Source organism: Marmota marmota, unplaced genomic scaffold, assembly GCF_001458135.2.
Source record: "Marmota marmota marmota unplaced genomic scaffold, marMar, whole genome shotgun sequence".
In the NCBI taxonomy this organism is placed as follows: Eukaryota; Metazoa; Chordata; class Mammalia; order Rodentia; family Sciuridae; genus Marmota; species Marmota marmota.
Window position 1 is genome coordinate 15,103,895 of NW_025999853.1, and position 23,437 is coordinate 15,127,331.

General features: G+C 36.5%; 1 protein-coding gene across 2 annotated transcripts in view; it reads left to right on the forward strand.

Annotated features, from left to right (window-relative positions):
• Ntn4 (netrin 4) overlaps positions 1-23,437 on the forward strand; it is a 106,412-nt gene that overhangs the window by 58,015 nt on the left and 24,960 nt on the right. For both annotated transcript variants that reach the window (XM_015482920.2, XM_048803696.1), the window contains exons 5-6: positions 4,339-4,465; positions 7,421-7,609. In XM_015482920.2, coding sequence (XP_015338406.1) covers positions 4,339-4,465; positions 7,421-7,609 — 316 coding nt within the window. The remainder of the gene's footprint in view (positions 1-4,338; positions 4,466-7,420; positions 7,610-23,437) is intronic.

Below are 23,437 nucleotides of genomic sequence, written 5' to 3' on the forward strand. Positions count from 1 at the left end.
ATTTTGTATAACAATGAGGGTCTCCTTCCATTTCCATGCAGTTTCCCTTCTCTCTCCCTTTCCCTCCCACCTCTCCTCCCTGTTTAATGTTAATCTTTTTCTCATGCTCTTCCTCCCTGCTCTGTTTTTAGTTGCTCTCCTTATATCAAAGAAGGCATTTGGCATTTGTTTTTTAGGGATTGGCTAGCTTCACTTAGCATAATCTGCTCTAATGCCATCCATTTCCCTGCAAATTCCATGATTTTGTCATTTTTTAGTGCTGAGTAATACTCCATTGTGTATAAATGCCACATTTTTTAATCCATTCATCTATTGAAGGGCATCTAAGTTGGTTCCACAGTCTAGCTATTGTGAATTGTGCTGCTATGAACATCGATGTAGCAGTATCCCTATAGTACGCTCTTTTAAGGTCTTCAGGGAATAGTCCGAGAAGGGCAATAGCTGGGTCAAATGGTGGTTCCATTCCCAGCTTTCCCAGGAATCTCCATACTGCTTTCCAAATTGGCCGCACCAATTTGCAGTCCCACCAGCAATGTACAAGTGTACCCTTTTCCCCACATCCTCGCCAGCACTTGTTGTTGTTTGACTTCATAATGGCTGCCAATCTTACTGGAGTGAGATGGTATCTTAGGGTGGTTTTGATTTGCATTTCTCTGACTGCTAGAGATGGTGAGCATTTTTTCATGTACTTGTTGATTGATTGTATATCCTCCTCTGAGAAGTGTCTGTTCAGGTCCTTGGCCCATTTGTTGATTGGGTTATTTGTTTTCTTATTGACATATCATATTTCATACATTTGTGTATTTTGTATGTATGGTTTGCTTGTATTTTGTTTATGACATGGGATTTAGACAATTACAAAAACAGCTCTTCCTGCTAATTTTCATTGTGCTACTGCTATCAGATACATGTCTTCACTTCACTAAACTCTTGGAAAAATTTTCCTACCCTGTCAGTTTTTACAAACACTCCATTTTGATTGAAACCTGCATCTAGTACTACAAGTAAAACAATGAGCCATCAGCTTTTACTGAGTTGTTTTTTTTTTCCACATTTTTTATTGGTGCATTATAGTTGTCCATAATGGTAGAATTTGTTGTTACACATTCATACGTGAACACAATATAACAATCTGGTCAATATCATTCCCTAGTATTTTCTCTTCTCTCTCCTCTTCCCTCCCACTGGTCCCTTTCCCTACTGATCTCCCTTCAATTTTCATGATACCCCAGGCCTCCCACCTTTCTTTTCCTTTTTTCTCTCTAGCTTCCACATATGAGAAAACAAATGATCTTTGACCTTCTGAGTATGGCTTATTTTGTTTAACATAATGTTCTCAAACTCCATCCATTTTCCTGCAAATGACATAATTTCATTTTTATTTATGATTGAATAAAACTCTGTGTGGTGTATACATGCATTTTCTTTATCCATTCATCCATTGATGGACATCTAGGCTGGTTTCATAGTTTAGCTATTGAGAATTGTGCTGCTATCAACATGGCTATGCATCACAATAGTATGATGACTTTAATTCCTCAGGGAAAAAATACCAAAAAGTGGGATAGCTAGGTCATAGGGTGATTTCTTTCCTAGTCTTTTGAGTAACCTCCATACTGATTTCCATAGTAGTTGTACTAATTTACAGTCCCACAAACAGTGTAAAAATCATCCTTTTTCTCAACATCTTCTCCAGAACTTATTATTCTTTGTGTTCTCGATGATTGCCATTCTGACTGGTGTGAGATGAAATCTCATACTGAGAGCTTTTAAAGAAACTTACCGTGTAGAAAGTATTTGATAAGAGTTTCTATTTTTTGCATGATGAGAACGAATACTGAATAAAAAAGATTTAATAACAGCAGTAGGACCTCAGCATTCATATATACTTTATATGAATATAAAGTATATATGAATGAGGATACACAGGAAAAAAACAGATATCCAGGAGCTAGGATGAAAAGGCTTCACTTTTATAGAGCAGTACCAAATGAATTCCTGCAGCTTTCCAAGTTTAAGTGCGGCTTTGTCTTTAGAGCTTGTCTGCATGTGGGCATGGAGAAGTATGATGACCCTTTATAACTCCAGGGACCTCCATAAATTAACTGTTTATGTCAGAGATAGTCAAGAAGAGAGGCTCAAGAAGACAGTTTATTATCACTCAACGCATACTTGGACATTTCAAAACCAAAACCAATAAGTTGAATCTATAATATTAGCCAAAATTCTAGAAAGAAAATTAACAAAGATTTTTGTAATACCAATTTACTCCAAGGAGCCAATCCTATCCTCTTTAAAAAAAAAAATCTATATCCTTGCTAACCCCTGAGAATTAAAAAAGACTGCAACTATTTTCATAAGTATGAGGACGTTATGTTTCTACATACTGAAGTTAAATTTGGCAAGATGGTCACCAAAATGTTATCTGTAAAATTTTCCAGATTATGACTCTTAGACATGTGGTTCATTCACAGACAGTCTCTAAGCCCTGAGTATAAGCCTGAACTTGAACATTATGTGAGCTTGATGCCCACAGCAGTCACACCGCATGTGCCCTTCCCAAGGGCCTCCACCATTGGAACTAGGGATATATATGCTCCGGAAGTATAAAAAGAAACAGGGTCCTCAACTTCCACATATGAGAGAAAACAAATGATCCTTGACCTTCTGAGTTTGGCTTATTTTGTTTAACATAATGTTCTCAAACTCCATCCAATGAATTGGTGACAATTCATTCCAGTGCCTGAAGCAATAGTATATCAAGGTATTGATGTGGCTGTTTCCAAGTTTGTTGAATTTTAGTGTTTGGTACATGTTAGTAGTTCCCCTTCTGTTACAATCAAAATATTTTGGATACAGTGAAATAAACTTTGCTCACAAACTCTCCTTACACCATGGTTCACTCTGGCTCCTCTTCCTGGAAGGTGTCTTTCCTCTGACATGTTAGAAATGCTGTCTGTTTGTCAAGGGTTCAAATCCCAGCACCTCTCCTAAAGCCCTTCACAACTACAACCCATGGTGACATCTGCCATCTTCTCAGTTCCAACATCATTTTTCTTCTTAGGCATTTATGTATGACTTATTTATTTGTTATTTTTTCTTACATAAATCCTTTTCTCTAACTATACTATCTCCCTCTGACCAAGACAGTGTAGACCAAACGGTGTAGCGTAGTGACTGTCCCTTGCAGATACTTGTTAAAAAAAAAATTGCTGACTGATTGGTATAATTTGTGACCTTTATGCTGAGTTACCCTTAACATTGTCAAGGAAAAAAAGAACCCTCATGGGCTGGGGTTGTGGCTCAGTGGATGAGCACTTGCATGGCTTGTGTGGTTCGATCCTTAGCACTGCATATAAATAAATAAAATGAAGGTCCCTTGACAACTAAAAAAATATGAAAAAATAGATAGTTCCATATATATGAACACCATTCTGAGCCGTTTTGCAGTTTTCACATTTATAGTTGTGATTTCAGTATCAATAAATACACCTTGGTACTGGAAACCATGGCAATTCTTAGATACTATCAAATAGTATGGATGATCCAAAATATTAATTTATCAGTGAAATAATGCCAAGAAAATTAAAATTATCAGATGCCTCTACTAAAGTATTCTTCTCTGTGAAAAATACTATTTTAATAAACCCTCAAGTACTTGACTGTGGGGTCAAAAGAAAATGCCTAATTATTGTGACAAAATGTATTCAAAGCCTTAATGATATACATATTTTGACCCTTCAATTTTACTTCTAGAAAACACATTCAAAAGAAACGATGATTTACGGATAGTCATTAGAGCATTAAATGTAACATATAAAAATATTTACAAGCCTAAATAAGAACAAAATAGGTAATTATTTAAATAAATTGTACATCACATAAGAGAGCCTTAAAATGTGTGTTATGCAAGAATATGTCATGAAATGGAAAGAAATCAATATGTTATATGAAAAAAGTCTTAAATATAATTGCATTTTTAAAGCCTTAGAAATATATATACTCCAAATATTGATATTAATATCACTTTGTTATGAGATTTCATATTTCTAGATTTTTTTGGTTAAAGAATAAGTAAATATAAAAGTATCTAAATTTTACTTAAATGCTTAGTTAGAACATCAGAATTGCTCATTAGGGTCATAGATCTATAGCCAAGAAAAATATTATTTATTATTTTGAATTAATTACATGATAAGCTAAAGAAAGGATCGTTCCTGATTTCTTTAGTGAGTGGGTGTCTCGTGGCTAAAGCCAACCAATGCCGGGGGATAGTGGGGAGCATGTCCTTCCCTGGCATCACTGGTGCTCACGACTCTTGCTCGATGTTGTCTGTAGGTCCACGGCAAGTGCATGTGCAAGCACAACACGGCAGGCAGCCACTGCCAGCACTGCGCACCCCTGTACAATGACCGGCCCTGGGAGGCAGCTGATGGCAGAACAGGGGCTCCTAAGGAGTGCAGAAGTAAGTAACAAGCCCACCACGCTCAAAGCCTTTGTACAGCAAACTTATCTGTGGACTCCTTCTTGTCTCTAGAAACACAATATAAAGTGGTAGGTGAGACACTACAACCTACACAAACATAGCCATCCCCTGCTCAGTATGACTCAACCACTGGAATTAGGACAGTGTGCACAGTTGCCAATAGGACTGACTTGTGTTGCCTACCTGCTTGGACACTCTGTGAGACCTAAGCACTCTCCTGGACAATTTGACATAATACAAACCTTACTAGACACAAGAGCAACTGAGTAGACATAAAAGCAATTCTCATAGCAGAAATGTTAAACTATAATTCATGAAACTATCTATTCTGAATTCAGCTCTCAAAACAACCCCCCAAAAGTGGGTGGTGTTAATTCTATTTCAGGGATCAGGAAATGGACCCCCAGTAAGATGAAGTATCTTGTCAAAGTTAGTAAATGAAAAAATCAAGACTTGACAAAGTCCACTGACTCAGAATTGGTAGGTTTTTTTTCCCCCAGAATATCATAATGCCTTCTTTTCAGTACTTGAAATGACAGATCAGATTTGAAATTAAGCCAGTAAGAATGAGATTGCTTTACTAGGAGTAACTTTGGGTTTGAGATTGGAGATTAGATAGGAGAGTAGAAAATATGGTATTATGAAACATTTTTCTCTTTGAAATTTAAATGTTCAAAGAAATGCACATGCCCATAGTAATGTTTACACTCAGTAGATTTAAAGGCAACTACCGTGGGTAAATTTGGGAGAAGTCTCTTCCCATACATAATTTGGAATCATATTGATTTATTTTGTTTCTAGGAAATGTAGAGGATTTCCTCTAAGCATAAATCTTAAATTATCTCATAATATGCTTTTTAAAGATACAAATCTAGTCAAAATATCATAACATATCAAGGAAACAATGAAAAACAATACACAAATATTTTCACATACAGTTGGCTTCCAGGAAAAAGTCTAGATTCTTATTTTAAATCACTCATCAAGAGAATCTAAAGAATTTCTCCTAAATTCCTAGAGTGCCATTCTGGTCCTTTTTGCAGAAACTTACTGTACATCTAAGTACACACAGAACACAGAGACGTGTCCCCCAGTACTACTGACTGATGGTCTTAGAAATGCCACTGAGAAACTGTTACATAAAGCAACACTGTGGGCCTCTTCTCTAAGGAGATTGAGGCTTCTATAGCAGACTACCTTATACTCACCACAGGGACAACAGCTGAGGAGTGGACCTCATGAAATAGAAATCAATCTGCTGGCCAAGTTGCTATTCTCTTCCACCAGAAATTTCCTTCCAGGCTTTGGAGTGAGCATAAATTCAGACTCAGATCTGCAATATAAATTGCCATTTTCAAATAATGTCTGGCAATCTTGGTTTTTTCCTAGTAAGATCAAGAGACTCAAAGTGACCTTGGGAAGTAGCAGGAATGGAAATAGTGAAGTGTTACCATCAAAGAGGCGGGGAAATAGGTAACCACTCAAATAGTCTTTGCAAAATAAATTCCAACCCCAGTTGACAAGATAACCAAAACATCTCTGGCCAGACAACAAATCCACACTCTATTGACTTCATGCATATCCTAACACTTATTTTTAATCAACAATATATAATGAAAAATGGGAGGATATGGGGAGCTACTCTGAATGACCATGCCTTCCAGTCCTGAAGCACGAGGCTCTGACCAATCACCATACTCATGGTGGCTTGGGTGTTGACCCAGCTCACAGCAAGGCCGTCTTCTTAGGAGGCATACCCCTGAGGTTGAGTTACACTCACCTGTTCCCTTGTAATCCTACCCCTTCTGCCCTTTTATGGACAGAACTTTCTAAGAACAGTGTCCCCCCCACCCCAATAAAAGCTGACTTCCAAACGTGCTCTCACTGTCTCATTAGCCTCTTGTGACCTTCTCTTGCTCTCCCTTTTGGGGAGCCTGAGGCCAAGAGCCAGGGAAGCCATCCTTAAGCTTGTGTAAAGGTAAATTGTGTCTTGCATTTTATTTTGTGTCACTACAAATTCACACGAGAGACCATAGTTGAGCTGCCCACATTTGTCGGGGGTGGCAGAAGGATAGAAGAGAAACTTTTAAAAAATAAACTATTGAAGGCAAGGATAAAGAACATAAATAGGTATGAAGAAGCTGGAGTTCTCAGTTATACCATTTTTAGATTCTTTCTATTCTTGTACTGTAGTTTGGCGAGGCAGCTAGCGCCTCATTTGGGGGTTCTTTTTCCTGCAAAGGAAGGTGTAAGCCACCTGATAAATTAAAGTCTAGAATAATTGGTTAAACAAAAGACAAACTCAGAAAGATAGTTTCAAAAGGGGAGCTCCTGATAGGTCCAGCCCACACAGAAGCTGGAGCTGAACAATTAGAAAATGGTTCCAGTGGTTTATTTAAGGGGGTACATCAAAGGCAGGGGTAATGTTTCAAGGGTGGAGTCTTGCTTCGTGATGTCTTGCAGTCAGCAGGTTGGTTGGCATCTTGGCAGGTCACACCCATCTCAGAGGGCTGTGCTGCTATAGCAGGTCACCCCATCTCCGGTGCTATGTGGAACATGGGAATTCACAATGTCAGTCATACATGAGGAAATGTCCACTGGAAGTAACCGAGACAACAGATTATCCTGTTCACTAGGCTACAATGTACAACATAGTCCACACACAGCCTATGGACAGCTCTCAATACTGTACACTCTTCATAAAAACTACAAATGAAATAAATTATCAAGCAGCTTGTCCTGTATATTTTTTACTGCAGTGCTGAGATCAAACCCAGGGCCTCCGACATGCTGGGCAAATGCTCTACAACTGAGCTATACATCTGGCCTTCCCATCCAACTTTTAATTACGTGAATATAAGAGAATCTGTTGTTATATGCTTAATTATTTGTGTTCCTCCTCTGCTTCTTCTTCTTCTTTTTTTTTAAATCCAGCCTGCAAGTGCAATGGGCATGCTGATACCTGTCACTTTGACATCAGTGTGTGGGAGGCATCAGGGAATCGCAGTGGTGGTGTCTGCAATAACTGTCAGCACAACACAGAAGGTCAGCATTGCCAGCGGTGTAAGCCAGGCTTCTACCGTGACCTCCGGAGGCCCTTCTCTGCTCCAGACGCTTGTAAAAGTAAGCCAACTCATGGTGCCTACAGACAAGGATGGCTTGTACAAAAGAGATGAGTCTTTCCATCCTTGTTTTGCTGGTCCAAGGAACAGAGGTCATGAAATTGTCAAACAGTATACTCATGGATAACAGTTAATTTCCTTGTTGTTAAGGGGTAAGGATTTTAAGCATGTTAGGTGAAACAGTTCAATAGTCATACTCTTTTTCATGCTCCATGAAGTAAAATTATTTCCTGTAGCATCACATTTTGGAAAATAAAATGAGCAATAAGAGAAAAAAAATGAAGAGGGAGAGATCTTTAAAATGCTCTTAAGAATCCCTATATGAGTAGGGATTGAACTCAAAGTGATGACATACAGAGTATTATCTACGCATGCTTTCCTCTCTATTGTGAACTTGAACACCTGAAAAATCACAGGTTTGGGGTTTAGTATGTACTGTGGGTGACACTGCTCTTGTGTGTCTCTGTATCTTAACTAATTTCAAACATAGCAAGGATTTCATGCCCTCCCCCAAAATATTAACTTCTCATAGAATGGGTTCTGCTTCTTTGTTGGCATAACCCCAAGAAGATTATTTGAAAAAAAGATTGAATTTTAAAATATCAACCTAATTCATGTGACATTAACAGCAACATGTGAATATGAAGAGTGCCTTGCAGAGCTTATATAATATACACTAAATGTGGATGAATAGCTCATCTAACTACATCAGTATTTAAATGTCTATCAACTTGGAAATTATCAGACAACAGAAACCACTTAGGACTATTAATGGAGATCGACAATCATGCCCTTCCTTTCCCTACCAAGGACTCCATGTTCTATCTCAAAAACAGTGACAGGAAGAGAATACAATGAAAAATAAGCATTTAAAACCTTGAGGGTTTTTTCTTCTTCCTTTTTAAAGGAAAAACCAAAGTGCTCTTAAAAGATAGATACATATTTTTAACTTCAGGGAAAAGATATGAAATATACATGCAGTGCCAATGGGCTTGCTGTTCCAAGCTTTGCCTCCAAAGTAGTGGAAGGTAGAGAGTATGGCACCATTCACTTTCAACATCAAGCTCTAAAATTTGGGTGTGTCATAATATTTCTCCAAGAATTCTATTTTATTTCTGCTCCTTGTTGGTTCTCAGACTTCATTTTAATAGGTTTTAAACAGATCTAGATTATATGCCTTCACCGCCACTTCTGGCTGTATGACCACTATGCCAACTACTGAGGCTCTCCCCTTGGACTTCAACTTCTTCATCTATAAAATTTCTCCCTGGGGGCTGGTGCTGGGGCTCAGTCGTAACGCACTTCCCCAACATGTATAAGGCACTGAGTTCGATTCCCAGCACTGTGTATAAATAAATAAAATAAAGGTCTATCAACAACTAAAAAAATTTTTTTAATTCCTCCCTATAATGTCATAATGAGAAAAAAGATATAATATGCATATTAGATAAAGTATTGGTCTGGGTTTGTGGCTCAGTGGTAAAGCACTTACCTAGCACGTGTGAGGCACTAGGGTTGATTCTCAGCACCACATTAAATAAATAAATAAATAAATATATATATATATATATATATATATATATATATATATATATTGTGTCCACTGTAACTAAAAATATTTTTTAAAAGATAAAGTATTTAGCATATTGTCTGTCACATAGGAAGCCCTAAAAAATGAAAACTAGTATTATAATAACTGCTGTCCTACAAGTCAGAAAGTGAGAAATAATACTACAGGGTTTCTGTACTTTATTAAAAATACCTTATGTCAAAGGTAATTACTGTAAATTCCATAGTACCTTAGGGTCTAACTAAAGGCTCCTTATCTGCATGTGCTGCCTAAAAGGACTGCTAATAAAAGTGCCTTCACCTAGAGCACATTCAGTCCTGACATTATTTGTACAAGGTAAGTTTAAGTGAATAGATATGTGTATGTGTATATCCCATAGCCTCAGACCACTAGTATAAATGTCTAAAAAATCAGAATGTATCAGTTACCAAGCAGAAAAAAAGAGAAGATTTGTCATTTAGTAATTTAGATGACTGTCTTGTAGGTCATCAGACAGCATTTTTAAAAGATACTATATTGTATGTACTTGAAACAGTATATTCTACATTGTACCTGATGTATTTACTCATTTATTCATTCAATTTAGTGATTGCATTTTAAGTGCCTATTATGTGCCCAGTGCTTAGGACACATCAAGAAAAAAAGCAAAGATCATTGCCTTTGAGGAGCATATGTTCTAGCAGAGGAGACAGAAAGTAAATATAATTGCTAAGTTGGTAATATGCAAGGTGATAGTGCTGGTATCATTAAAAATTAACAAATAAAAAAAGTTAAGAGGGATAAAGGGTGAATGGGTGATGAGGGTGGGCCTCATCGTGGGAAATGTGAGCAAATATTTAAAGATGATGAAGAAGTTGGCTAAATGTTTAACTGGGGGAAGATCGTTTTAGGCAGAAGGATACCTAGGGCAAATGTCCCAAGACATTTTTCCACAAGTAATTGAGAGTCAATAAATATCATTTGATATAATTGCCTGGGTCCAAGCAGGGGAATTATGAAAAACTAATGCCTCTTTAGTTCTTTTAGCATGATTTGTAGGAGATGGATGGGTTAGTACAGAATATCTGTAATTTCTTCTTCTCTTCTCTGGACAGTCCCTACACCACTAGGTAGACTCCCCATGGAAGATGTGTCCACATTGGGGCAAATGTACCCGCTTCCCTAGGTAGGTTTTCCTTACTGGCATCTTCTTCCAGAATATTACTGTGGCCTTTTCTGAGTCTGTAGTAGAGTCCAACAGATCCAATTCTTCTACCTCAATACTCTCCATAATGTACTGTTTGACTAGCAATAGTTTATGGCATTTCATTATTAATATTTTCATGTTACTAACTCCTTCCTTAGCAGATGTATCACAATGTTACCTGTTCAGTTATTAACTCTGACAATAAAGCTATGACACATAAATTAACATACCTAACATTTATTACCCCTAATGCACCAGGCTTCATGCCAGGTGCTAATACAGATATCACTATAGCAGGGGCTTTCTCCTCCTTAGTTCTTACTTTACTTTCATGAGGAAGGTGGTATCAAGAAAACAAGCTGGTATTTTTAAAAATTTAAACTATCTCAGCGTGTGGTTCCATCAACAGCAAGTACAATGTTATTCAAAATAATGATTTTATTTTATTATTCTACTATGTTTACTAAGGCAGAAAACTATCCTGCTGCTCAGAGTGTGTGCCACAGACTAGCTTCATTGGCATCATCTGGTTGCTGATTAGAAATGTAGAATCTCTGATCCCAGTCCAGACCTAGAGAATCAAATATGTACTCCAACAAATTTCCTAGTGGTTATATCACATTAAAAGCTGACAGTGCTGTAGAATGCTTTTAAATAAGGGTTCAAAAATTTTAGCCATTCCTCTATGGTTAAGTTTTTTAACTTAGCTATCTGGAACACTTAACTGAGTGTCCAAAGTAACCACGATGTGCATCTCTATTTGTGTACATAAAGACTTAGGATTTTTAAAATAAGTTATCCAGAGATTTACCAAGAAAAAAATAGAAATCTAGATAAATGTGTTCTGTGGAACAGGACATTCCATAGTTTGATCCTCCGTAGAACACTAATCCATAAGATAGTAAGAATTATGTGAGAAGGTATTTTTTCAAATTTAGCACATGATGAATTAAAGGTCTCTTCAGAATTTCTTGAAGTTTAATATGCTAATGCTGATGATAAACCTATATCTGTAAGATTTCACTCGGAGAAACATATCCTAGAAGATTCCTTCATGTCCAAGTGCTAAAGCCTACAATTGTATATCAAGGAAATAATCTCTAATGGTGAAATATCACAAATGTCATATCAACAAGGCCCAGGCAGTCTTCAGTCTATTGGACTACCAGCAGGGAGTAGGTGATAGCCCTTGTCTCCTTTTCTGGATTTTGTCTCTTCAGGAGTTGGAACCATTGAAAACCTGAAGCAGCAACCCAGATAAATTTAGTAGAAGTCTAAGTTATCACTCAACTTAATTCAAGATGCATTTATTGAATGTCTCCTCTGTGCCAGGCACTCTGGAGAAGACCAGGTCTGTAAAGATGAAAAGGTCTTCCCAAAAAGATCTTTACATTCTATATGGGAGAACTTAACAGTAAAATCATTTCAAAGACAGCATGGTGGCAATCATGATGATACAATAGCATTGGCTTTTATTGAATACACACTATTTTCTGTTAATAGTTCGAAGGGTTCTATGTGTATTAATACATATAACTTTTACAAAAGTGCTTTGATGTAGGAACTATTATGACACATACACACACCACACACACACACACACACACACACACACACTTTATGTGGTTTCTTTTCTTTTCTCCCTGGTACTGGGAATTGAACCCAGGGCACTTCACCAATAAGTTACAGTCCCAGATCTTTTTATTTTAAGGCAGGATCTCACTAAGTTGCTTAGGGTATCACAAAGTTGCTCAGGCTGGCCTTGAACTTGCAATCCTTCTGCCTCAGCCTCCCTAGTTGCTGGAATGTCAGGCTTGTGCCACTGTGCCTGGCTAACTCCTCACTTTACAGGAGGAAAATGCATTGAGAAGAGACTCACCAAGTGCTTCCAGGAGGGAGTGGGAGTGAGGCCCAAGCAATTTAGGGATGACTTCCTTAAGGAGATTCCCACCCCCCATATTTTTTTGGTGCATGTTTCTATTTTTTTTCTATAATGGTGCAAAAACACAAAGTTTATCCTACTTTCCAGTCTCAGTGATTGCCTTTGTTGCTTTTAAAGAATTGATTTAGAAAATGGAATGAATTGATGATATTCTTTATCACAGATTCCCCCATGTGCATAATAAAATACTTGCCTGGGTACATTAATTCATTCAACAGATAGTGTGACGTTAATCTTAGGACTCTTCTCAGGTAGTGTCCTGCTGAATGAGCCAGACTCTGGCTCCATTAATGTTGTAGGCTGCTTTTTTCCCCTCTAACTCTCCTGATAAGAACTAAGCTAAATGCTGTGGTCCTTCTATCTACACTTTTAGTTAATGGTCGTAAATTCATCAAATCTGAATAAACAAGGACATGACCCAAATATATTGATCAATAAATTTATTCCTGTGAGCAATTCAATCATCTCTGTCCTCCTCACTTCCTTTTCATTTTAACCTTAACTAGAGTCTACTGTGGGGCCCAAACAATCAACTACACATTTCCACGCCAAGAAATCACTTCTGAGGATTCCAAAGATGTTGTTTGTTTTTTTAAGACAAGTGGAGATCATTGAAACTGAATTTGTTCCTACAACTCAGGGGGAAAAAAATGTTTTAAAGGACAGTGCATTTAAGGTCTGTAACCACAAGGGAAAATGTGAGTCTTTCCAGCTGAAACTAGGGCTGAGAACAGAAATGGAGGCTCAAACTGGCTGGTTGCTAAAGGACAGAGGAAAAGGGGAATAACGTTTTATGTACTGAATGCTTTGAGTAGTTATTCTCTCTGTGCTGAAAGAGTATCATCTCTTAGAAGAATTCATCTGATCTCTAAAGCCACTTATGTGGCTTTGGTATCCTGTAACCTAAGTAGATTTTCCGACAGTAGGCATATTTAAAAGGTGAGAATAACCCTACCAGACAGGTGTACTGACTTTCAAGGGTTGGGGATGGATCACTCCTGATTTATAGCACTTGCCAATTTCTATGGCTTACATATTCCCATCATGTCCAATTTCAAGCTACCAGATCATTCACTAGGAAATCAGAGAACGCTAAGGCAAAACTGAAAGGGTTTCTTTCCTGTGTACAAAGCCCAGCCTCCACCTCCATAACCTATTTCCCTGATCTCAAACATTGCTCTCTCCTCATTGGCTCCCAGATCTGATGTGGATCAGAAACATTCGGGAATCTCAGAGTCCTGACCTGCTTATACTGACTCCGAATCTCCAGCAGGAAACGGGGCCAGAAACCTGTATTTCTCTACAAAGTTTCATTGGTGATTCTAATTCAGCTTTTTGGCCTCGAGATCAGCATGAGAAACACTGTGTACACAAGTCCAGTTTCTAGAAGAGCTCTGTTCGTGCTCAACCTTGTATGAAAGATTATGAGCTAACAATCATCTTTAACTTAATCTACTCACTCAATTAGCCATATCTCTGGTAGAAAATCCTAAAGACTTGCTGAATCTCTGGCTAGACACTTTTCCTGATACACTGATGAATATAAATACTGGTAGGCATTCATGTCAATGATCTCCTTCAACTTAAGAATGTCTAATGTAGAACCTCTGGTTTTCTCCAAGAAAATTCCTGACACAAATTCTAGGTAACCATTTCGAAATAAATATCTGGTTATTCCAACCAGAGACTCCCCCAAATATTCATATAGATTTATTTTTAAAAAAATTTTAGTTGTAAATGGACCTTTATTTTATGTATTTATATGCAGTGCTGAGAATTGAACCCAGTGCCTCACACATGCTAGGCAAGTGCTTTACCACTGAGCCACACACAGCCCCAGCCCCCACGTAGATTTATTTACCATAAATATCTCATACTTTAAACTGAATTATTATAATGATCCTAGAGTTGATAATAAAATTAGCCTACTACTACATTGACATTTACTTCTATATTTATGTATTAAGAACATAGCATTAAACTACTATAAATTTGTTATTTTGTTGGTATTTACATAGTAATTGAGTCCAGTTCATAAATCTCTCCTTCCCAACCCTCCTCCTTTTATCACCAAAGGATATATTAAATGATGCATAGATGGGAAATTGGGTTGCATATGTATGGATATTGATAGCTACTCTGTGACACTTTTCTATAGAAAATTTCCCTTGCTTTCTTTAGTAAAACATATTTGAAACAGCTGTTTGAAGAAATGTCTTGCAAAGCAGAAATAACTTTCTTTTCAGGAAAAGCTAGTTAGCTTCTTTGCAATAAATTTGCCTTTTTATGTCAAGACGCATACTTTTAACTATTGCATAGTCTCCATATTTAAAGAAAAATTAGCAGATGGAAAACAAAGTAGAATGTATCCCCGGTCAAAGTAAACAACTTCTTGAAAAACTGGCATGCCCTTCCTTCCGCCCTGGTGGGCCAAAATAAATGTAGTCAATTGCCTTTTCACAGAGTGAATAAAAATAAACTTGGTCCCTCTGCCCTGAAACCTAAACCAAGTGTTTACCAAGATACCATCTGGTTACGTGGTCATGGTTACCCTAAACTACCAACTGTGTTGGTAAGAAAAGGTTCTAGCTTCTAGATTTCTCTCTTCTTCTTTTTCCCCTGATACTTTTCTTTTTTCTGGCCTAGTGTAAAGTACTCAACTGATGAAAATGCAGGCTCTTGGGTGAATGACCATCTTTCCATCCTTCAGTCTACTCAAATAGCACCTTCTCATGATGCTCTCAGGAAGAATCTTTGTTCATTTGTATGGCTGCCAAACAATTATTTCATTCTACCTCTAGGATAGTGATTCTAGTTTTTCCATTTGTCTTACAAGTTACATTTTAAAATTACTTAAATCCAGAGCACCTTTCCATGATGACACATTTAGGAACCCATAAGCACCTTCAATTCTTCATTCCTATGTCTATGTCCAGTCTGTTGTTTCCCAGGGTGGCTGAGGTCACTCAAATAGTAACCAAGCAAGCTTCTTCTTTCATTCTAGTTTTGGCAAAGCCACATGAGTTCATTTTATGCCATATAAACAACATAGACATCTTTGTTTTATACTGTGAATGATTCCAGCATAGAATCAATATGAAGTAACTGTTTTTGAAAAGCAAACTTTAAATAGAACCAGTGACTTGGCAGTAGTGGTTGGGAAACTTTAATCTAGATTTTTCTGGTTGTTCTTTTTTTCTTTTCTTTTCTTTTTAAGAAGTTAAACCAGAAAATTTAAAGTTAAACCAGAAATGACAGAGGTAGAGAAAATAGATATAATATAATGTAATAATCATACTAAGACAACCCTTTAAAAAGATCAAATAACACATGTTAAAATTTACTCCCCACACCCCCAAAAGGAGAAGCTTCATGAATTGATTTAGGAAGTGGGAGAGATCATGAAATTCTCATCTCTCTCAAACAGGAAGTATAATTCACTGAATAGATAATATGCCATTCTGCATTTGATGAGGACAAGCATTAAATAATCAAGCAACTAATTATAAAATATCAAAACCTGCATAAAATCTGGACAAAATTAGGAGGGGGCATAAAGAAAAGAATTAGCATTTGTTGAATGGCTATTATACAGGCCTGTGCTGAGCAATTTACATAAGTTATCTCATTCAGCAATCTTTATAAGTTAAGTGGTATTTTTTTCTATTTTTATAAATGAGGATATTGAGGCTTAAATTGATTATGTAATTCATCCAAGTCCACACGGCTCATCAGCGACAAACCCAGGATTTGAGCCCAGGTTTGTCTGAATACAAAGACCTTGACCTACAAAGACCTACAAAGATCCAAAGAATTCTACTCTACACTGTGACCTAGTTGAAAACAAAATGAATAAACAAATGTAGACATAATCAGACAAATATTTTAGAGCCAAAAGTAATTTGCAAAGGACCTAGATTTTTTATTTAATTATGCCCTTTGGTTTTTGAGTAAGATCCTGATTACTGATAAACACCCATGTAACATCTAAATCTAAAGAAATATATTGAGGAATCTGAATACAAGAAATATGAAATTGACTGCAGAGTGTTCCAGATCTGCAAACAAAAACAGTCAAGAAAAAAGACACACTAATGAATAAATGTGAAGGATGATAAATGCATGCAGATTAAAATAGGAAACTTCTTAGAGAAAATACAAATGTTTCTACAGACACTCAAAAGGTATAAGGGATACAGAGGGGTGGTTAAAAAAAAAAAAGAAAAAAAACTTACTTCACTAGAACAAAGAATTGTAATTAGATATAATTGCCTGAAAGAGAGGAAAAGGAATTTCAGATTGATTAATGTGAAAAAATATTTGCTTCCAGTGAAAGGCATTTATGGGTGGAGAATGTCTCCTGCAGAGTTACAATAAAGAGCTTTTATTACAAATAATATAACTGGACTAAGTGAAGCACTAAATGAAGGAAACAGTCATGCCCTGGTGGTTCATAATAATCTACTTTGTTTTGACCACTTCCATTTTCTATAGATTAGTTTGGTGTTTTTTCTGTTTGATATTGTATGATGTGATGCTAAGACACTAGAAAACCTGAAAGAGGAGTAACATAAATCTGTTAGAATAGTCATCAAACATAGAATTATTCTGTGGTTGTTGCTTATTCAGAGGCACATTTACTGATTCATTCAACAAAGACTGAGTTGATGAAATGGGTGAGGCATGACTCAGGGTTTTGCAGACAGAGATCAAAAGATACTATTCCTACCTTCTAGATCTCACTGTGTACTATAGAGTTGACAATGAGGCAAGAATCATAATGAGAATACTGAAGGCCAAAAGACCATCAATCAGTAAGAAATATATATTAAGTGACATGATTCATCCATTTTAAAAAACTCAACTATATTTACTGAGTGACTACCATGTGCCAGGCCTATTCTAATCACTGCATACACAACAAAAGACAGTCCCAGGGAAATGGACTACACATAAACGTACTCCCAAGTAAAGATTTAATTAAAAGCTATCAGTGTGGGGGCTGGGGTTGTGGCTCGGTGGTAGAGTGCTTGCCTAGCACATGCGAGGCCCTAGTTCGATCCTCAGCACCACACATAAATAAAATAAAGGTATTGTGTCCAACTACAAGTAAAAAATAAATATTAAAAAAACTTATAGCTATAAGTGTTATGAAGAGAAAAGTTATTGTGACAGATTACAGCAGGGACCAATCAGTCCAAAGGGAAGATCTAACACAGATAAAGTTAACAGGGAATAAGTCTGGCTTCTCTAGGGAAAAGAGAAGTTAGGGATGACCCCAATTCCTGGCTAGGTGCCTGGGTGAATTAGGAATACTGAGCAGGTGGTATTTCTTAAAATATGATGATGATGATATACAATATAATCGAATTCTTCAAAGCAAAATACAGTGTCCAAAATTATATCTGAAAGTTTTCTAGTAATAAATACACTCAAAAGTGCTTTCTTCCATTTAAATGAAGTGGCTAATCAGGAATATAAATTTTTTTTTAACTACATAAGATCCCTTAGACATACCCAGGAATAAATAGCAACTGGCTCAATGACAACTCATAAACAGGAAAGGAACCATACAGAAATCAAGTAGTGGTTCTAAGCAGCAGAACCAATGAAGCATTAAAAATGGTAGGCATAATTCTAGTATTAGTTTGCATTATGCATTTAAAAATTTATAGAAGAAAAATAGGAAATATTCTTAAATACCTTACACTTATGTTTTAAAGCATTAAATAAAGGCATCTCTTATATACCAACACATTGTCCTCTTTTATGGGAGTTGTACAACTCTTCAGGAGACTGAATTTCAGTAAATGAAAGGTAAATTTTAATTTTAGATTACTTATTATATTTATTCAAGAACAATTGTATTTGAAATTAAATACACCTTGACTCTGTGGAACTAGCTTATCACCGAGCACAATGTATATAACATTTCAAGGATCCATAGGAAAATGTTCCTAGGGTTAGTGAAGGGAAAACTCTATTTCCTTTAACAAAGTGCAATTCATTTACAATGTGTTCTTTATTTTTTTATAGCTATTCATCCACTAGCAAAAATAGTTGATAGTAGATGGAAAGAAGAAAACACTATCAAAAAAAGAAATAGAAGCCTTCTTTTATCTACTGTTTAACTTCACACTTAATATATTTGTTAACAGTTCATAGTATCTCCTTTCTATTTGGAGCTGCATCTCAAAACCATCCCCTTCAAGTCCCATTCCTTCTAAGAACGTCAACAGACAGCTGGGCAGCTTTTGAAATGACTTTGCTATTAAAAATTCCCCATTAGAAATTCTGAAGGGCCTTGGCCTTTTCAGAAGAAAACAATGCTGGGAGCCTGGGAGGCGCTGCTGAGGGAGTGGCCACCGGTTAGTGGTGAAAGGTCTTGAACAGCTACTTCTTTCCCAGCTAAGGCCCTTGAACTTTGAGTTCTGTTTTTAGAAAAGCTAAATCAGGAGCAAATACTTTCAGGGTATTTTGCTCCTGAGTAGCTTTTACTAAGAGAATAGCAAAAGTTAGAACCATCAGGTAATACTAAGGAGCACTGGTGATTAAAAAGAGGTAAGATGTTGAGTTCAATTGATTGTTTCTAATAACAAGCTTGGTACCCTGCATCACTCTTAAAGTGAAAGATGTGCACAGAGACTCCCAAAGTTCTAGTGAAAGTGGGGAGGCAGAACAAAGGCAGCAATGGTGTCCTTTGACTCTACCCCTCAAAACTATAGCAATTTCATTGGAATAAAGCAAGCCATAATGGTTCCTGGTCATTTCCTACTTGTATTTACATAGTTACATTCATGTGGGTAACCAGCTATGACTTTTCCTCTGCATTACATTGCAGGGTAGCTCCCTGGAAGCAGCAAGATTATAGACCTCACCTGACTTTTTCTAAATGATCTACAAAATGAGTAATGGCAGATCGTTTGCTGTTGTTGTTGTTGTTTTTAAGCAAAGTAAAAGAACATGTAAGAGGAGAGGAACTTAATTCTGAAGGGCTTATGAGCAGAAAAGAAAGGCTTCCATTTGCCACCATATTCCTCCCAGATCCAAGGCAAAGAGACTCTTTGGAAAGCCAGTTAGATCATTAATTTCCTTAAAAACCAGCCCTAATCTGCAAATGAGGCCTTTAGTGCACTTTCCTCTTTGTTCTCAAGCATGCTGGACTAATCTAGCTCTAATACATGGTGCCCTTTAATTGTTTGTTTGCACATCTCTTTTTTCATCACACAAGAGAGATAACTCTTGGTATCTTCAGTCCTAGCATAGTTCATTTTTTTTTTAAACACTTAACATTCAAAAGCTCTTTCTTTGATGAAGGTATAAGTGAATGAGTAGGTGGATGAATGGATGGACAGAAGGATGGATGGTGGCTTTTTTAAAACTAATGTTTCATCCAGATTCTATCAGTTCCTTTTTAAGCATTTGGTGCCACTAAATGCCTGATATATTGCTAAATACATGCACTGTCTCATTCAATTCTCAAACAACCTAGTGACATGGGTATTGTTATTCTTCATCAATGAGAAAATTGGGAATGAGGAGATTCATTTCATAAAGCCTTATAAAGAACAAGCCTCAGAACCAGAATTTGAACTCATCTAGTCCAACTCCCAAACTTGTGCTGTTACTAACTTTATTTTATTGCCTCTGTTTTATTTTCTGTTTTCCTAAGGTATCATAAGGGCAATTTCCAAACCACTGGATTTATTATCAGCCTTTATGGTTGAAACAAATATTAGTTTTAGAGCCTAGAAACACACAAGATTGTTTGAAAATGTGTCCATCCATTTTTCATTAAAACAGTTGTGTTTGCTGTTAGAAGATCCTCTGGAGCAGCTTCCTGTTCTCTTTTCTGTAACTGCCCAATAGAAGGGCATTTCTTCTTACAATAGATATATTGCTGCAAACATATATCCGTAGATCAAATGTGCATCACATTCTGCAATTAGCTAAATTCACTGATTGACAGGAACTTCTAAAATCTTTGTATTCATTTCCTTTATCTTTTGTTTTGAAAGTTCTGTATTGTCACTTTAGATTTTCTTCCAATAGGACACCCTTGTAAATAATGTACTATGTAAAATAAGTCACTGACATTACTAAAAGACTACTTGTGACAATATTTAGGAATTAAAATAGCATTTGTAATAATTTCACTTTGCCACTATGGTTGTGATATGAGCAACTCAAGGTAAATAAGTGATTTGGGGGAACATAATGACTCCAATGTTGAATCATTTGCCACTTAGGTCACACAGCTCCTAAATAAATCTGGCTGTCACTGAAAGCACCATTTTGGCTTTTAAAGACAGTCTGCCATAGCCATATACACTAAAAATTATAATGGAGAAATAATTAAATTCAGAATGAAAATATAAGGTGGCTGTTCAATCTTCACTATTGGAGTTCATGTCTAACAAGATAAAGGACTGAACTCAAGGACTCGTGTCATTCTGGGTCATAACTTTGACATTAGTTATGAAAAAATAAGTGCTCAAGTTACATGCTAGAATCAACACTCAGTAAGAAATATGTGCTAGACAGTCAAAACTAAGCCCAAACCTAAGGAGATCCTTTTTCCTCCCAAACAAGAAGAAAATATATTTTCATTCTGAAAAAAAAATAAGAAATATAGATTATATGTGTCAGATATTGACTATTACCAAAATTCAGGAGTTAGGTATGCAAAGCAAGCCTTGGAGTGCAGTCTGAAAAAGTATGTCTTGAAAGGTGTCAGAGCCTTCTGCCTGGAGCTAGTTCTGCATAGTTTCCAAGTGGTATTTTTATCTGGTAATTATGCAAAAAGTCCCATTGACAGAAGTCCACAAGTACATGTGATAGAATCACATTTTCCTCTGGCCATTCCTGGAAAGTATGTTTTAAAATACAGGGTAATACAGAGAGGTCAACTTCTAGAAAAGCTCAGATTTTCCAGTAGATGAAAATGTAATGGTGGTATAATACCATATATTGCTGTGATAAGGGGTCCTACAGCATCCTTCATCTGGCTGAATCTCCCTATCTGCTGTCAACCAAATCAACTTAAATGAGTGATACAGTAACTTTTGTTTTAGTCATGTCAAAATGAAGAAAGCATTATACTTTTACATGAAATTTCATTTAATGTCATTTCTACAGTTTTGAAGTTAGAAGTTTTATATATTCACTTAACATATATTATATAAGTCCTCCTAATTATTTAATTAAAAATGAGAAACAAATCAAAGAAAGTGTCCTCAAAATGAAACAACTGAAAAAAATATTAGGGGATTTAATTTAGAAACAATTAACCCCAACTGCATGAATTTAAATAAAGCCATTCTCTTGAGAATGTTGTACCAGCAAAAATCTTTACTTCTCTCCATGTATTAGGTAAAAATTTTTAAATATTGGAATTACCCGTCTAAACTATGGCTCTCTTTGAAGGGCCAAGATTCTGTCATTTAAATATGACCCCTAGTAAATAATTGCTCAGTACTTATCACATTGTAACTGCTCATTAAATGCTTGGTGAGTGAATGGTTAAATGCTGCCTTACACAAACTCACACACTATTAAGTCTTTCAAACTGTGTCTTTTATGTTTTCCTCCATTGTTCTTTGAAAAGAGTTTTCATCATTGCTTTTTAATTCAATTAAATGACATTTTTTGAGCATCCATAATGTACCATTTGGAATTCTTATTGCGTGCTATAGACATACGCTATCTCTCAGTTAATCTTCATATAACCCGGTAAAATAAAAGGGTGAGACTCAGGTTAAAAAGGAGCACTGCAGGGCATAGTTGAATGTGGGTGGGAGCTTATAGACTGGCTTGACAGAGAAAGAAAAGAAAATACCTAGTGTCTGCAATGCAAAGAGTGTGATCAGAGATTAAAGAAGAAATGCTATTTTTAAGGCACTGGAGGGCTTCAAAGAAAGGATATGTTAGATTCAATTATGTTAGAATAAAGAATGACTTCTAAAAGATGGTAAGCCTGTCCCACTGGGGAAGGAAGGGGGCTGCACCTCACTTCTCTCTTCTGAATATTGATATATTTCAATTTCAAAAGTTTAACAAGAAATATGTCATCAGAGCTCCTACATTGAACACTCTCACCCCACAAATGGTTGAATTGGGGCAACTCTTAGGAATGACATTTGAGATAGATCTGGAAAGATGTATGGAATTTCAACAGATGGATATGGGAAGAAAAATTTCCCTACAAAAATTAATAAAGAAACAGGAAAGTTTGGGTATGTCTAGAAATTTAATAAGATAAGGACCATATGCAAGAGAGTAATGAAAGGCTCAGTATGGGCCATAGTATGAAGCATCTGAAATGTTTGGCGAAGCAGTGATTGCATTTTGTAAACTACAAATACTTCATAAGCATAGAATTATTATTATCAACTAGCATTTCTTAATTGAGTGGGTAAATAAATGAGTGAACATGAGATTCTTCCCCAAAAGACAATATACACCTTTCACCAAAAAAAAGCAACATTTCATGTTCTGTCATAGTGGTTCTCAACCAAGGAGAGCACATGGAGGGTTGGGATGGAAGTTTACACACAGAAAAGAATTTTTGCAAACTTCACACAGTATTACTGGTTTGAGAACCACTGCTCTACTGACTCTTTGTTAAAAGTTGAAAGAGAGATCTACACAAAGTAGCATGCTATCAGAGCCTATAAGTATAGAAAAAGCCGAAAAGTTTCCAGCTCCTATTCTCAGAAAAGTCACCAGTGACCTCCTGATGGACAGTGTTACTGGCCTATTATCAATTGTATGTGACTCAGGCATTCTCCATTGTTGGACACTGCTAGCCACTTGAAACTTTCTAATCCTTTGTTTCCATAACAATGCTGTCTTTATTTTTTCCTCCCTGTCTACCTGGTGCCTAACAATCTGTTTCAGAAGTTCTTACTCATGTAACCAAGTACACTCTGTGGATGTCCTCCAGTAACCTATTCTTGATTGTCTTCTTATTCTATACATTATCCCTGCAATGTCTCATCTAACCCTCCCAGTTTCAACTACCATTGACTGGTAACTCTCAAAAGTATTTTTATGATTACCAACTTTTCTTCTAAGCCTCCGATCATGTCTAGTTGCCCATTATAATGTATTAGCATATCCTTCAAGCATC